Raw genomic sequence first — 15,054 nt, 5'->3', positions numbered from 1 at the left:
AGCAAGCTGAATTTATGTGGGAATGAGAATGTGTGGAGGACCTGAAATTAAGTCTACAGAGAGGAGAAAGGAGCAGATGCAAAGAGGAGGTAACACAACATGGAGTAAGGCTATGGGGGACCTAAGGACTAGTTCTGGTTTCACTGAGACTCGGATGGACCACACAGTTCCTGTCTTTGGGTTCCTGACATTCCCAGTGTGTCCTTACAACAAATCCCACTTTACTTGAGCTAGCTTAAGTGGGTCTCTCTTCTTAGCATACAAAGAGGCTTGATTACATTAGACCATCCAAGTCTGGGTGGGGGAACCCCCTTAAAAATCACATCATACAGCCATGATTTCTGGAAGAAAAAAGTCTTGGTACAGAGACCTGAAACTTACATAAACGTAAAAAGAATGTATTTCAGGCTGGAAGCCATAGAGACTGCACAGGGAGAAACCAACATTGGATTTCCTGGAAAATACCACATGGGGTTGGAGAGAAAGGCCCCCATGGGTATGGCCCTACACACCCTCCAACCCCAGAGATGCCAAGCCAAGGGTGAATAAACATCTTCCTTTGGGCCAGATTCTTTTGCAGGATGTCACTAAGTATCTGTTTCCCTCTATTCTGCATGGCCATAGGGACCTCATTGTTTACTTCTCCCTGCAGCCATCTCCTGGTCCCTGGTGCATGCTTCCCCACATTTTGGCTGTGATCTTGCCCAGGTGGCTTGCATGTGACTTCCAATAGCACCAGGGAGAAATGACAGCATGTGAGCCCTAAGTTCAGGCTTCAGGAGCCCTGCTGATTGTACTCTCTGCCCTGCCAGGAGAGGAACATGCTCTTGCCAGCTGGCTGGTTCCAATAGGATGAAAAACCTGTGCAGGCACCTAAACCTAAGCCCAACCTTGGCCTGGAGCCAAGACAGAGGACCCCACATGCCACTGCTGAGCAGCACCAGCCCCACTGCACACACAGGAGAAATAAACCTCATGTTGCCTGCTGCTTGTTACACAGCACTTTTGTGACTAAATGGTACAGTTACTTGAAAAAAAAATTAGATCAGATGTTTCTGAATGGAAGATTCAAGGAAGGGGTGTCCTAGTTTGGGCAATAGCAGCCCAATGAGCCTAAGGGTTACTGTCCATGGTGATAGCAATAGAACCCCTAAAGGACTATATCTTTGGGGTGGAGGAGGTGGCTCAAGGTCAAGTTGCTCATCTCTATGAGGGAACTCTCCTCCTAACCTTGTAGAATTTAGTTTTATTTTATTAAGTAAAAGTTGTAAGCTTCCTCCAGGCCTTCGACACCCTAGGCTGGTTCTGGCAGATTCTTAGCTGTCCATCAAACTTCACTGGCTCCTTCTTTCACAGTGCAGCAATCAGGGCTAGTATATCACTGACCATCAACTGCAACCACAACCCCTCTTGCAATTACCTGTGGCCATGTGGCTGACTTTTACCCAAAGGAACATGAGCAAAAGAAATCAGAGCTACGTTGGAACTGGTATAGCAAGACAGTGGGCATGCCATCTTCCCTGTCCTGCCAGCTGCCACCCAGGCCATGCAGACAGGGACAGTGCTATAGGACAGAGGGAATCTGTTGGACTTGTGATCCAACAGATCAGTTACTAGTTATCTATTCATAATGAGTTGAGGGCTTGTTCCAGACCACGAATCAGCAGGCCATTGTTTAGTTCAGGTGACAGTTTTTTCCCAGAACATGACATTCTGGATGAAGAGCAACCATTTGCATTCTGACACACTCTTCTCAGCTCCCTGTGGGCTAATCCTCTGGGGGGCACTGCTCTGGGGAATGGGAGAAGCACAGGATGGAACAGTTACTTGAAAAAAAGTTAGATTAGATGTTCCTGAATGGAAGATTCAAGAAAGGGGTGAATATCCAGGAGGAACAGAACTGCCCGCCAACCTGGAGTACCTGCTCTGGGTTAAAAAAAAAAAAAAAAAAAAAAAAAGGATACCAATGTCTCTTTCAGGTGGGTCTTTGCAGTGAGATCTCTTTCTCATAGCAGTTAAGTTTCCCCTAACCAAGTCAGTGGGATTGATCATCTCTACCTGGCACACCTTGGTGAGAACTTTAAAGGGCATTCATTAAGAGAGGGCATCCAACCAGGATCTGTTTGGGCTCATTCACACCAGCTGAATCAAATGTACAAAGGTTCCATTCTCTGACAACAAATCGCTATCTTTTCTGGCTAGGTAACTAGATCACATCTTAAACCTGCAAGACGATGTATCCATTTGCATCTATTGAGTCCCTTCTCTGTGCCTAGGACTGGGATACACACTGTGAATGCGGTTCTGAACAAGACTGATGCAGTTGCTGCCTTTACAGGGTGCCAAGCAAGTCACATGGCCCAGCCTTAGTTTGGTGGCAGAAATCTTGTGGGCTGGGAATTTTGAGAGCAAGAACTGAGGTGAATGGAGGGACCCAGATACATCTTGCCCTGCAAGGGACACACACACACACACACACACACACACACACACACGTGTTGCCTGCATTAGCAGAAAAATTGTGCTTTCTGTAGAACTGTTCCTATACTTGAATGTCTCTACAGTGATTTTTTTCCTAGTTCCATAGGGTGAAAACATCATTTAGAAGATTCTAAAATTTCTTGATTGAACTAAATGGGAAGGATATTTTTTTTTCTACAAGTTAATGTGGAGAGAAAAGAATTTAGTGTTCCTTCGAAGACTTGGAGTTGTAGAAGGCATCAGGCCTAAGCATATCTTAGATAAGTTGTTCATTCATCAAACACTTGTTGAACACCACTGTGATCCAGGCACTCTGTGTGGGTTCAGAGAAGCAAGCCCAAGTCCCTGTGTGGAAGCAAGCTCACCCAGTGGGAGGGAGCAAGCTATGGATGATCAGTCACCTGTCAGTGAACATCTGTTCACAGAGGAGTTGGGGGGCGGGACTCACTGCAGAGGCTGGTAACCCAAGAAAGATGGAATCAAAGCCAACTGTAGACTCTTTCCTTTTGATTTTCACTTGGATCACTCCCCAGGATAATATTATTGTATTTCCTTGGCTACTAATAATGATCATAAAATCAGCCTTTTTCCCCTTACAGGCAGACACATGCACAGAAAAAAAAAAAAACATGTTTTAATGTTCAGTCATGCAATATGTTGTGTGTGCTCACCTAAGAAAGGCACATATGCATTGAATCACCAGATACTCAGGCCAAAGTGTACATTTTCAGCTTCAATCTTGTCAACACCATGTGGATAAGGAACATTAAAGACTCACCAGGGAGGCAAGTCACCAGCCCTTAGTGAGGACTAGCCCTCAACTATGACAAGCACAACCACACGAGCAGCTCTGGCGGCCAAATCGTGGGCAACAGCATCCTACCAGCTTCTATTTATTGTCCCATTGCTATGGCGCGAGCCCCTTTCACATTCATGGCATTTAACTGTTCAGGAATAGGGCGGGTGAACGGTCTTTAGACCAGAGAACAGAAAGAGCAGAGGGAGGCTGAGCACCTCTAGAGACCTGTTCCTTCGGCAGTAGCAGCTGAGGGACAGTTGGAGCTCTCCGGCCGGCGCAGCCTAGAGAAATCAGCAGAAGAGCACTTTCCTTCTCTATTATAGGGAAGAAGTGTGCTTATGGAAGGGGCCTTGTGTTTAGTCCAACTAGTGTTCTCACTGTTCTCCAAGCGCGTCTTCCGTTCGGTCCTCCACCTCGCGGTGTGAATGGGCAGGTGCGCCCGGGAAAGCCGCGGTGGAGGGAGGCGCGGAGTGCTGGGGGCGGGGCGGGGCGGGGCGGGGCGGAGATCTGCGGGAGGGAGGCCAGCCCGGAGGTCTGAGGCTGGGACTGCAGGGAGGGTGTCCCTGGAAGGGAAAGGTCTGGAACATCAGGAGTACTCTGCAATCACGGTTCCAACACTTTCAGCAAAGCCCAGTCACAAAACGTCCATCCTCCGTGCTCTCCCTTTCTACCTCTGAGATCAGGCTGCCCGTCGCTGCTCTCTACCCCTGGCTGGATGCGAGCTCAGTAAAAGCGGGAGACCAGTGAGGCCAGAGAGGGGCAGTTCACGAAATTGTCTTGGCGCGAAGGCGTCGAGGATGGGCGGACCTAATCCGGAGTGGGGAAGGCGGGCGGGACTTGGAGGGGAAGGGAGAGGGGGCACTGTACGCCCAGCCTCTTCATCACTCGAGGGGAGATGGATGGTTTTCCGGGCCAGGAGTCCGGGCGCCCCGGCTCGCGATAGGGAGACGTCAGAGCGCTCTGGTCGGTGGTGGAAGAACCCCCCAGCCCCCCCGCCCGGCTTCCATATAAAGTCGGGGCCCTAGTGGAGGCTGCAGCAGTGGCGCGGGCGGCAGCGGCGGGAGCTCCTTGGAGGTCCAGTCCTCCTTCGCTGCTCCGCCGGGGGCAGCGCACTCTCCGCCCAGCCTCGCCTAGCCTCGCGGCTGCGATACCAGGGCTTCCCGCCGGCATCATGGGCGGCCCCGAGCTCCCATTCGTCCTGTTGGCGCTGGTCCTCTGCCAGGCGCCCCTGGGGCCAGCAGCCCCGGTGCCGGTGGGCGAAGGGACCGTGCTGGCCAAGATGTACCCGCGCGGCAATCACTGGGCGGTGGGTGAGTGTCCTGGCCGCAAGAGCCGCGCTCCCTTGTCCCCGGAGGGATCAGCTAGCCCGAGGGGACCTGTCTCCACATCTCAGCGTTTTCGCGGCCGAGCTGTGGGACTTGGGTTTGCTTCTACTAAAACACCGACCCCGATCTCCCAAACTCCACCCCACCTTTCCCCGTCCCGGGAAGACTGGGTCTCTAACTAACCGGAGACTGGTCCCTGAATCCTTTCCCGCTCGCTCTCTGTGGGTGCGCACCCGCTTCCTCCTCAGGGCGCAGGAGCCAGCGCGCAGCTCTCCAAAAATCCCAACCCTATGCTTCAGCTCATCTTCCCTCCGCACAAATCCAACACTTCCTTTTTTCCCCCCCACCTTATCTCAACCCGCTCTGGCATGAGTCTCTCCTGGAACAACTTTGGGGAGCGAGGTCTCCGGATCGTGTCTCTGAGCCTAGGTCTAGCCCGGTCCAGGCTACGACTCTTACGAGCTTGGGCCGGAGCCCCTGCTGCGCGGTTGCACCTCGCAAAGCCACAGGTGTAGGGTCCAGGGACGCAGCGCTCCCGCCCCGGGTTCCAAATCTGTTCAGCTAACAGTGCCTGAACGTCTACTGTTTGTGGCTCTCCTGAGCTGTCTGGGTCCTGCTCTTTCCTTTACAGATCCTATCCCCCCACCCCGCCTTTTGCCCACCCTCTTTCTTTCCAGCGGGCTCCGCGCTACAGGAATCGCGCGTGCTCTTAGCGTTCACCCTAGCCTCTCTGTTCCTGGAGCCCCGCTCTTTCTCAGTCTCGGTCTATCTAAACGCACGACTTCGCCCTCTACCTTAGCGTCTTTCCCATCTCCTCTGCCAACCTCCTGCTCTCCGACACCGGCGTGGTGATTCCCGGAAGCAAGGCGGAAGAGACTGCCTGGTGGCGGGCGGAGCCGGGCGGGAGGGCGCCTGCCAGGTCCGGGGTCTGCTGAGGGCACACCCAGGACAAGTGGTAGTAGGCAGCCGCCGCCAGCTTCGCCATCACCCCTCACCCTCGGGCCTTTGGGCCTCGCTAGCATAGCCTCTTGCAAATGCAAGGGGTTCAACATCCCCAGACGTACCCCACCGCAGCTCACTGCACCAACCTCAACCTGGGAGTCGACCCATCTCTAAAGAGATGGTTTGTGTGAGACAGAGACAGAGACGCAAAGAGACACGCACTATTTCCTTAGTCAACCACTTAGGACCAAAACAGTGTGTTGAAAAGGTACTTATTAATTCAAATATCAACCTCCTACTACGAGGAGGAGGAATTTGGGGGAAGGGGTGAGGCTGGAACTGGTTTCCTGGGCCTCTGTGTTGCCTTTGGTTTTGTCAGAGAAGAAAGAGAGCCCGGGATTGCCCAGAGCAATTTTTGTCGCTGCTATTAATATCATCCTCCCGCCAGGGTTGAGAGGATTTGTGATCTCCAAGGACCTGGAGGAACCCAGGAGAAGTTGGCCTGGGTGAGGCTGAGAAGCCCTGCACTTCCAGAATGAAGGACACTAACAAGGGGTCAAAGAACCCAAACTTAGAATTAGTAATTCTTAACAAGGGTCTCTGGGAGCTTAAGTCCAGTGGCCATTGTCTGGTAGAGCCACCATTCAGGAGGAGGAAAGGTGGAGTAGCCTTCGGGATTTCCAACCTGTTTTCCTCAACTGTATTTTTATAGTAACAGGACTTACTATGAGGTAAGCCTTGCAGGCCCAAAGTAGGAGAACAGAGTTAACTGGGAAGCATGGTCATTATTTCTGGTGCAAGCCAGGCCCAACCTGTTTTGCTGTAGTTCTGCAACACGACTGTCCCCAGGTACTTAGAGTGTCTGCATTTATTCACCCTTCCTAGTGATAACCTCAAAGTACACAGACCAGCAGCAACCCCAAATGCCACTTTGAAATTTATTATTAAATGTACCCTTTTCTCTTCCCCCTGTTTGTACAGGGTGTGAGGAAGAGCAAGGGAAGAAGGAGGTCAAGAATAATATAAATTTCAGCCTAAAATTACATTGTATATTTTAAAAGTTTGTTATATGTACACATACCGATGTTGGAATAAGAAGTGTTGGCAGGGACAAAGGATGTCAAGTTTCAAGTTTAGCTTTCAATTATCCCAAACCAAGGCCAATCCTCTCCAATCACAAAGACACACAGTTTAGTTTTAATTAGTGCAAAACTAAAGACACATATTGCTGTCTACGAGGAAGCTGTCAGCTTCCATTTGCAGGCCTGTTAACTGATTTGCTCCTTCCACCTGACAAAAGCATAGTGTAGCAACAGAAAAAGAGATGACAGCTAGAAAATGTAGCATGCTCCTCTGTGGCTGGATGTCCACAGGAATGTTTGTGCAATGAAAATGTGTGTCAACACACACTATTCTCAATGTTTCCGTGCAATGTTCTTAGTGTTGGCTCTTTGATGTGATGCTTGTCCCAGAAGGTGGAATTGGAAAGCACCACTATGAAGCTGCAAAGTGGCTTGACACTGCAGTGCTGACTCAGAAACTGGGGGATTTAAAGTGTGGCTCCAGGACTAGGGGGTGTAGCTCATGGTAGAGCACTTGCTTAGCATGCACAAGAGCCAGGATTCAATCCCAGCCCCACAAAAGCAAAACACAAAAACTCCATAAAAACTAGTTCTTAGAAGTACTCAGTACTTTAATCTACATGTTGATGTATATATTTTCTTAAGTTAGGATAATTTTCAAATTTTGACTTCAAGGAAATTCAGACCTGTCCATTAGTGGTTTCTTTAAATGATTAAAAAGAACAAAAGCATTTAGCTCTCTGTCTTTCTGGCCAAGGTTTTGTTTTGCAAATGCCTGTCTTTTGTCTATACTGAGATCTCCATTATTTTGATATGGACATGTGACAGATGATGATGGGAGGAGAGGTAGAAGTGGGCATATCCTCCATGTTGCCATGGAGACAATGATTTGGTTGACAGTAGTCAGCACAAAAGTGAAATAGGACCCAGGAAATGAGTGCTTCCCTGGGATGTTATAGATGGTGTGCTTTCCTTAATAACCAGCTTGTAGATCTAGTGATGGGGAGCTGAACATCACACACCCACCACACATGAAATTCAGTCCAGCGTCACAGGATCTGTGTTAAATTGATCACAGAATGGGTGATGACTTTATCCTCCTATTATAGAAAGTCCACAAAATTATTTGGCGATGACAAAATAAAGTTCTTGTTTGTAAAAATAATATCTCCATCACCCCTCTGTTTCAGAGCCAATAACTCCTTCCTCATTTCCAGCATCCTGACTAGATGATAGGCAATTAGGGAGGGCAAGAGGGACTGAGGTCATTACTGGGAGCATCAGGGTTCCAATCCTGCCTTCCAATCATCATGATTCAATTTCCTCTGTATAAATGAAGCTGATGCATCAGAACTTCCTGGGAAGTTGTTCAACATAATCACTGTTATGGCCAAGTGCAAGGTTATTTAGTGGATATCCAGGCACCAAGTTGGCCACACATATAAGTGAAGAGCCAAGCCTTCAGGATCCCAGTGCTTCAGCTTGGAAACTGATCTCAGTAGGGTCTTAAAATCATGTGAAGTCTCCTGTTGTAAGTGACTTAGCAAGGACTTACACTGAAATTCTCATTTGAAGTCTCTCTCATATTGAATTAATTCTTCTCATTTACACAATGAGCCATTATATACTAATAAACAGTCTCTATTCATTTTCATAACATTGGAAGGCTTTTTTCAGATCTTACCTTTTTTTCCAGACCCTGGAGTGATGTGTTGCTACCTTGTAGTTTTAGGAAGTTAAAAGGCACTTTGAAACAATATAATGGAATTTGGACTCTGAGCTGACTTTAATCCTAGGGGCCTTTGGTAATACCTGTGTGACCTCAGGTAAGCCTCAGTTTCACCAAACCTATTACAGTAAAACCTACTATGGTCTGAATCAAATGAAATAATCCACAGTTGCAGTAAAAGACAGTGATGAAGTTATAATGAGGCTTCTTTGTTGGTGGACAGTGCTCTGGGAAGGGGGCCTCTTTTAAGTGACTGAAGGTCTTCCAAATATTGTTTCCATGATATTTGTCTTGAATACTTCTAATGCCAGTCTATGTTGGGACCATAAGGACTTTATCCAGCATATTCTTTAAATTAAAAAAAAAAAACAACTTTTATTGGTGTTAGAAATTTCCAAGAGGTAAAGGCCTAATTTCAGAGAGATGGGGTGAGAGAAAGCAGAAGAAAAGAAGACAACATATGTGTGTAGCTGAAGCAATGGGTTAAAGTATTAAGACCGCAGACCCTGAATTCCCTGCCTGTTTCTTATCCTGCGTTAACTTCACTTGCGAACGTAAATTTCCCTGTCTTTAGCACTTTGGCCTCCTTAATGATGGCTTTATTTGTACAGCAGGTGCGTGTCCCTGAGACCACTTAGAGACACTCACTGACCATCTCAGACATCCAAGAGAAAACCCTGCATTTATGTGGTTGCCAAGTGTTAGTCAGAACTTGTTTCCAGCTTGTTTTTCATCACACTCTTAACTAATAATTTCCAGGTGAAGTTTCCTAGATTCAATCTCAGCTAAAATTCTGAGAAAGTTTAAGTGAAAAATTCCTTTGGTACATTTGTATTAAAGATAAGAGGAAAGCAACACTTTTCTTTTCTTCTTCTTCTTTTAATCACACATAGAAACATACCAAGGCTTTTATTTTCAGAAGCAATTCAGAATTGGCTGAGGAAGATGTTTAAAGCCCATTCTTCTGCTGGGAATAGAATTTGGTGCACACAGAATTGATGATAGAATTTGAGATTTAGAGGGTTCCTTAGGTTTAATCTAGCTCACCCTATTAATTTTATAGCTGAGAAAATTGAAGACCAGGGTATTAAACTACTTGGCTGAGGTCACCTGGCTAGTTCATAGAAATGATGGAACAAAAACCCAGATGTTATGGCTTGGATGTGACTTGTCCTCCCCAAAGCCCCTGTGTTAATGCAGGAATGTTCAGAGGTGGAATGATTGAATTATGAGAGCTGGAACCTCTCAGTAGTAACTGCAGACAGATGGGGTGTGCCTGGAGGAGGTGGGTCACTGGGGTGTGCCCAGAGCAGTGTCCCTCTGCCTTGTCCTTCTGCCATGATACTCTGTCTCACCTTGGACCTAGAGCATTAGAGCAGAGAACTTGACAGACTATAGACTAACCTCTGAAATCATGAGCCAAAATACACCTTCACTCTTCTAAGTTGATCTTGTAGGGTATTTTGGTCACAGCAATAAAAACTGACTCCCACGCCAGGACTCCTGGGTTACAGTTCTGAATTCTGTCCACCTTGTTGCACATTTTTAACACAGAGCAAAATCTGTCAGAGTAAATAAAATGCTATTTACGCTGCATTTAGAAGGAAACAGCACAAACATAACTTTTTTTTTTTTTTTAATCTTTCTTATCCATTCATTCCCGCTGGTTAAATGTGTGGCATTCTGGTTTGGTTTTGTTTGTGCAGGGCACTTAATGGGGAAAAAGAGCACGGGAGAGTTCCCCTACGTGTCCCAGGGAGATGGCCTGAAGCAGCAGCTGAGGAAACACACTCTGTGGGAAGAGGCTGCAAGGAATTTGCTGGACCTCATACAGGATAAGGGGGACAGAAGCCATCAGTCACCTCAACTCCAGCCCCTGGGCAATCACCAACCCACTTGGGATTCAGAGGAACGCAGCAACTTGAAAGATGTAGGTGAGGCGAACTTGAGAAGTGGGGTGAAAGGTATTTGAGAAGAGTTGGAAAGAAGGGAAGCACAAAAGTGCTTATGATGTAAGTCTTAATAGCCACTCTTTGAGGCCAACACCAACATATGCTTACCAAACCAGCGGACAATTTCCATGCTGTCTTTTATTTTTGCCAGAATAGATTATTTTTCCTGTGGACCCATCAAAACATTGTTGCTTCAAAACTTCCCTTTAGGAGTTCTATTAGCAATTGTGTTTATTTCAAGTTACTCATTGATGACCCTACCTAAATATTTTGATAATGAGGCCATGGACTCTATTCGAGTAAATCCCTGTGGGTCTGCGGATATGTTTATTTTTGATAAGTACCATGGAAGAAAGAGCCTCTTCCTAGATGTTTTTCAGAAGGGGGCGTTTTGGTTTGCATTCCAGTTTATATGCAAAGTAGTATTTCTTCTGTTGGTTCCCAGATCATCGAATTCAGGTTTTATCCTCATATTTCAAAACTTGGTGAACATATCTGAAGTCAACTGATTTGTCCTGCATAGGATGTTATAGAGGATGGGGGGAAATAGTGATACCAAACGGTCAATGTTTAGATGCAAAGACAGTAAATAAAACAGAGAATAAATTTTATGGGACAAAAGCAAGACAACTGAAAATGAGATGATGATCGCTTTCATGAAATTTCCACAAAATATACAAGAAAAGGTAAAAATATTTGCAATTACAGCAATGGCTAGTTTATTGAGTGTTCACCATAGTTCAAATACTGGGCTAAAGAGTTTACCTCCAGTTTTTCAAATTAATGCTCTCAGCAGTGTTAGGGAAAGATTCTTTTACTCTCTCATATTGGTGGGAGGGCTGGGGTGTAATAGGAATTGAATCCAGGGCCTCACACATGCTAAGTACATGTTTTGCCACTGAGCTGTAGCCCCAGGCTTTCTGTTTTGGAGATGAGGAAACAGACCTGATCACACAGCTTTTCACTGGTGAACCGGGGACAAGAGCCTGTCCTGTACTTGGTCAGCCCCAGACAGTGTGTGTCGTGCAGGCCATGTTCCGGGTAACCGTCCTTATTGATCTTAGATACACAGGATACAGGATGCAGCGGCAGGCCTTGCTCCTCTCTGTTTCTGGCAATAAATAATATTGCTTTTCACTTATGGAGCTTGGAGACCTCCCAGCTTCTCTTGTTCATGGTGGTTAGCTCTTTGATTGATGGCCCCCTTGCAGAGGCTCTGGCTGGCTTTGCCAAGCCTTAGTCAGCCTCTCTGGAGGGAGACTTTCTGTTCCACTGCTCTTCCTTCTACTGGGGATTTTCATGCTAAATGCAAACTAAAAGCTCATCTGTTGCACGAAGCACCTGGAGAGAGAGTCTTTATAGTAGCTTTTGTTCAGAAAGAAAATCTGGATTAAATCAACCAAGTCAGAGATAAGTGCCAACTTTGTACAAAGCCCTGAGTGAGTCTCTTGACAGATCTGTGTGATAGGTGTTAGATGATCAGCCCTCCTCTTTGCTGAAGGATCACATGCTGAGTGCTCTGGGAACTTGTGATTGGCTTCCGAGCCCTACCTAGCCATGCCCCACTTCTTGGTCAAGTGCTTTGCCTTCTCATTTGTTTGAAGAATAAAAACAAAACAAAACAAAACAAAAAAACCCCACCATCACAAAACCCTCAGAATCGATTTCTACAAACACTGAAATGGACTGACTTTCACAGTGCATTGGAAAAATACTACTCCCCAACACACCCACCATGTTATCAATCTATAGTACCTCATTTGTTGAACCAAACAACAGTTCTATTTCAAGTCGCTTATTTTCCAAACTTGGCTCACATCTTTAAAATCTTTTGAAAGCATTCAAATCCTTCAAGGATGAAAACTTTCCTATATTCAGAAAAATTTCGGAAGCTTCCAAGACAATTGTGAAAGAAAATCTCCAAAAAATCTCTGAGTGGTAGTAATTTAGGATTCATGGAGTGGGAAATGGTGGGGAGTGACTGCTTAAAAAGGGACTTCTAGCCTGGTGGGTAGCACATACCTATAATCCCAGCAGCTCCAGAGGCTGAGGCAGGAGGATCATGAGTTCAAAGCCAGCCTCAGAAACTTAGTGAGGCCCTAAGCAACTCATCGAGACCCGTCTGTCTCAAAATAAATAATAAAAAGGGGTGGGGGCTGGGAATGTGGGTCAGTGGTTAAGCGACCTTGGGTTCGATCCCTGGTACCAAAAAAAAAAAAAAGAGAGAGAGAGAGAGAGAGAGAGAGAGAGAGAGACTTCTCCCATTGTGAGCTTAAAAAGGTAATTTTTTTTCCTAATCTGGCCTTCCTCTCTGTTTTTATGCATTGCTTTTATTTTTACAGGTTTAGAAAACCCATCCCATTTGATTCCACCTCAGGTTGAAAAATAGCAATTATAGACCAGACACATAGCCTTTCCCTGGTGAAACCAGGGCAAGAGCCTGTGTGCCAAGCTTTGAGTATATTTTCCAGAAATGTGAGAAACAAAACAGAGACCAAGACAGTGTATCACTCCCCTTGCTTTGGAGATTCTGCCTCAATGAAAGTGTGTTGTTATGAAAACTGAAAACATCTTATAATTATCTTATTCAAAAAGAAGGGGTGCCAAGAGAATAATTCTATTAGAAATCCATATATCTCGCGGTGCTGGAGAGAAGCTTAATAACTTAGCCAGAATTAGCAGCAGGAGCTTCAGAAGCTGAAGGACTTTGCTTAAAATGAAAAACTACCCACATATGCTCTCTTCTCCCACCGTAGTAATAAAGCACCAAGTCCTGCTGCCAACTCTCCCGGAGCTGGAGGTAGACATCCAGAGCATTTCCTATGTTTTGATGACAAAGACATTTACTTAATTCAGGAAGATGTGTGGGAATCTGCACTGACTCTGGATTAGGGCAAATGGGCACCATTTCCAAGCATAACTTTAACCTTTCGCCTGCACTTTCCCCACAAATCTTCTCATCCTATCCTGAAACCAGTGGAAATTTTACCCCATGATTTCTAATAAAGCCAGACAGCGTTGGGGTAGGCTCCAGGGTGTGGCTGTAGATGGTGCTGACTTCCGGTGCCAGTATTAGTTAGCCTTGGAGGTCTCTGTGATTGGGTCCCAGGCCACTGCTTTCCGTAGCCTTGGGTTTTTCTTTTTAGTGGACATGAAGAAGGGGTAGAGGGAGGGGCTCCAGAAGCCGTTCTGGAAAGGAAGTGGATGTGCAAGTTTGTCCTCACTTATAAGGGACCCCTCTCACTGTCCCATCAAATCAGTATGAACAGGAGGAAGCTTTTCTTAATCTTTGTAATGCTCCGAAGGAAGCTCAGCACACAGAACAGGCAGCATACCATCAGGAATAACTGTCAGTCCTGGCTGTTTCTATGGAGGAAGAATGAAGGCAGCCCCCATCTCCAACACAGCTCCTCCTTACCCAGCCGCCTCTGTCCCGGAGCACCCTGATGGTGCCAAGCCACACGGCTTTTCTTCCTTTCCCCGCCTTGAGCCAACCCTCCCACTTCAATATTTTGAGCCAATGGGGGACATCTGTGTATCTTCCCCAATGTCTCTGACGCCCCCCGTGGACAGCAGCTCGCGTGGCAAGATGGATGGTCTCATCTCCAGCCTGGCAGCTCTCGGGCCCTTGGTGCCTGGGCTCTGGGAGGAAGGAAAAGCTAATTGGCCTGTGTGGGAATTGAACCCAGCCCTGGGCTCATTAGTACCTGCTCACCAGTGGAGCCACAGGGCAGGTAACCGTTTGCCTCAGAATAGCAGTAGTGTCTTTATTAGGAACAAATGGCCCGTCTGGAAGCTGGGGAATCTGAATTGCCAGGGAGCCTTGGGAAGGGGAAGGAGCTCTAGTTTCTCATCTCATTGGGTAAACACTGCTATGGGACCAGAGAAGTGTTTTTAAATTCTATCTTTTCTTTCTTCAGTCTTAGTTAAATTGAGCAGAACAGCAGCAAGCAAACCACACTACATTTAGAGTGCTGGCAGAGACCCCGACTGAGCTCCCCTTCCCGAGGTGCCCCACGACTACCAGTTACAGTCTGGGTTTGGGAGCGTGCGATGGTGCAATTTGGAAACTGGCTTTGATTGGTGTTACAAGGCTCTGCCAAAGTCAGCCAAGAAAGAATGAAAGTGCCTGTCTCCACCCCCCACCCCTCCCCACCAGCTGCTACCCTAGGAGTCAAGTCCTGGGGATTACACTTTTCATTTCCAACACTGGTTACAACATGCCTGAGAAATCACAGCAGGGACAAGGTAGGCAGATGCAACAAAAGACCCCTCCCCAAATACAGCAATTCAAAAAGTGGAGGTAAGTTTCTCTCTTGGGGGTGTCTGCGGTGCTCAAACACTGCATGGTCAGAATCATCCCTAGGGCTCACACGGGCAGGTCGATGCCTCTCCCCAGAATTTCTGAGCCAGGAAGGCCGGGCTGACCCAAAAATTCATCTTGTTTTCTAACGAGCTCCCCAGCGAGGCCAGTGGTTTCTTGCAAGTGGATTTGTCTTCAGGGTTAATAATATGTCTGCTTCACTTTCTCTGCTGTTTTTCCAGTTGGCAGACTCTCTGCTCCAGCCTCTCCAGAGGAAGGAAGGGATGCCCAGCTGAGGGACAATGACGATGGCCTCAGAGGAGCCAAACAAAATCCCTGAGAGACTGCCTTCCGCAAGTGTCACCTCTGCTGGATCGGCACCATCTCCTTTGTGCAGAACATCTAACTATCCTCGTATCTCTCAACCTTGGCTGAGTCCGT

General features: G+C 47.0%; 1 protein-coding gene across 1 annotated transcript; it reads left to right on the top strand.

Annotated features, from left to right (window-relative positions):
- The first annotated feature begins 4,451 nt into the window (after window positions 1-4,451).
- Window positions 4,452-14,909, top strand: Grp (gastrin releasing peptide). Its single transcript, XM_076837321.1, has 3 exons — window positions 4,452-4,590; window positions 10,065-10,288; window positions 14,856-14,909. The coding sequence occupies exons 1-3, from the start codon at window positions 4,452-4,454 to the stop codon at window positions 14,907-14,909; spliced, it is 417 nt and encodes a 138-aa protein (XP_076693436.1).
- Window positions 14,910-15,054: the final 145 nt, after the last annotated feature.

The sequence above is a fragment of the Callospermophilus lateralis genome, chromosome 17 (assembly GCF_048772815.1).
Source record: "Callospermophilus lateralis isolate mCalLat2 chromosome 17, mCalLat2.hap1, whole genome shotgun sequence".
Classification (NCBI taxonomy): domain Eukaryota; kingdom Metazoa; phylum Chordata; class Mammalia; order Rodentia; family Sciuridae; genus Callospermophilus; species Callospermophilus lateralis.
Note: the sequence above shows the minus strand (reverse complement) of the source record. Positions and strands in the feature narration are given on the sequence as shown.

What these genes read in the sequence shown, in the direction of transcription:
- Grp (XM_076837321.1), top strand. Translation starts at nt 4,452, where the DNA reads ATGGGCGGCCCCGAGCTCCCATTCGTCCTGTTGGCGCTGGTCCTCTGC. An exon ending in CGGCAATCACTGGGCGGTGG is followed by an intron (nt 4,591 to 10,064) that starts GTGAGTGTCCTG and finishes TTGTTTGTGCAG; the next exon opens with GGCACTTAATGGGGAAAAAG. An exon ending in AACGCAGCAACTTGAAAGAT is followed by an intron (nt 10,289 to 14,855) that starts GTAGGTGAGGCG and finishes CTGTTTTTCCAG; the next exon opens with TTGGCAGACTCTCTGCTCCA.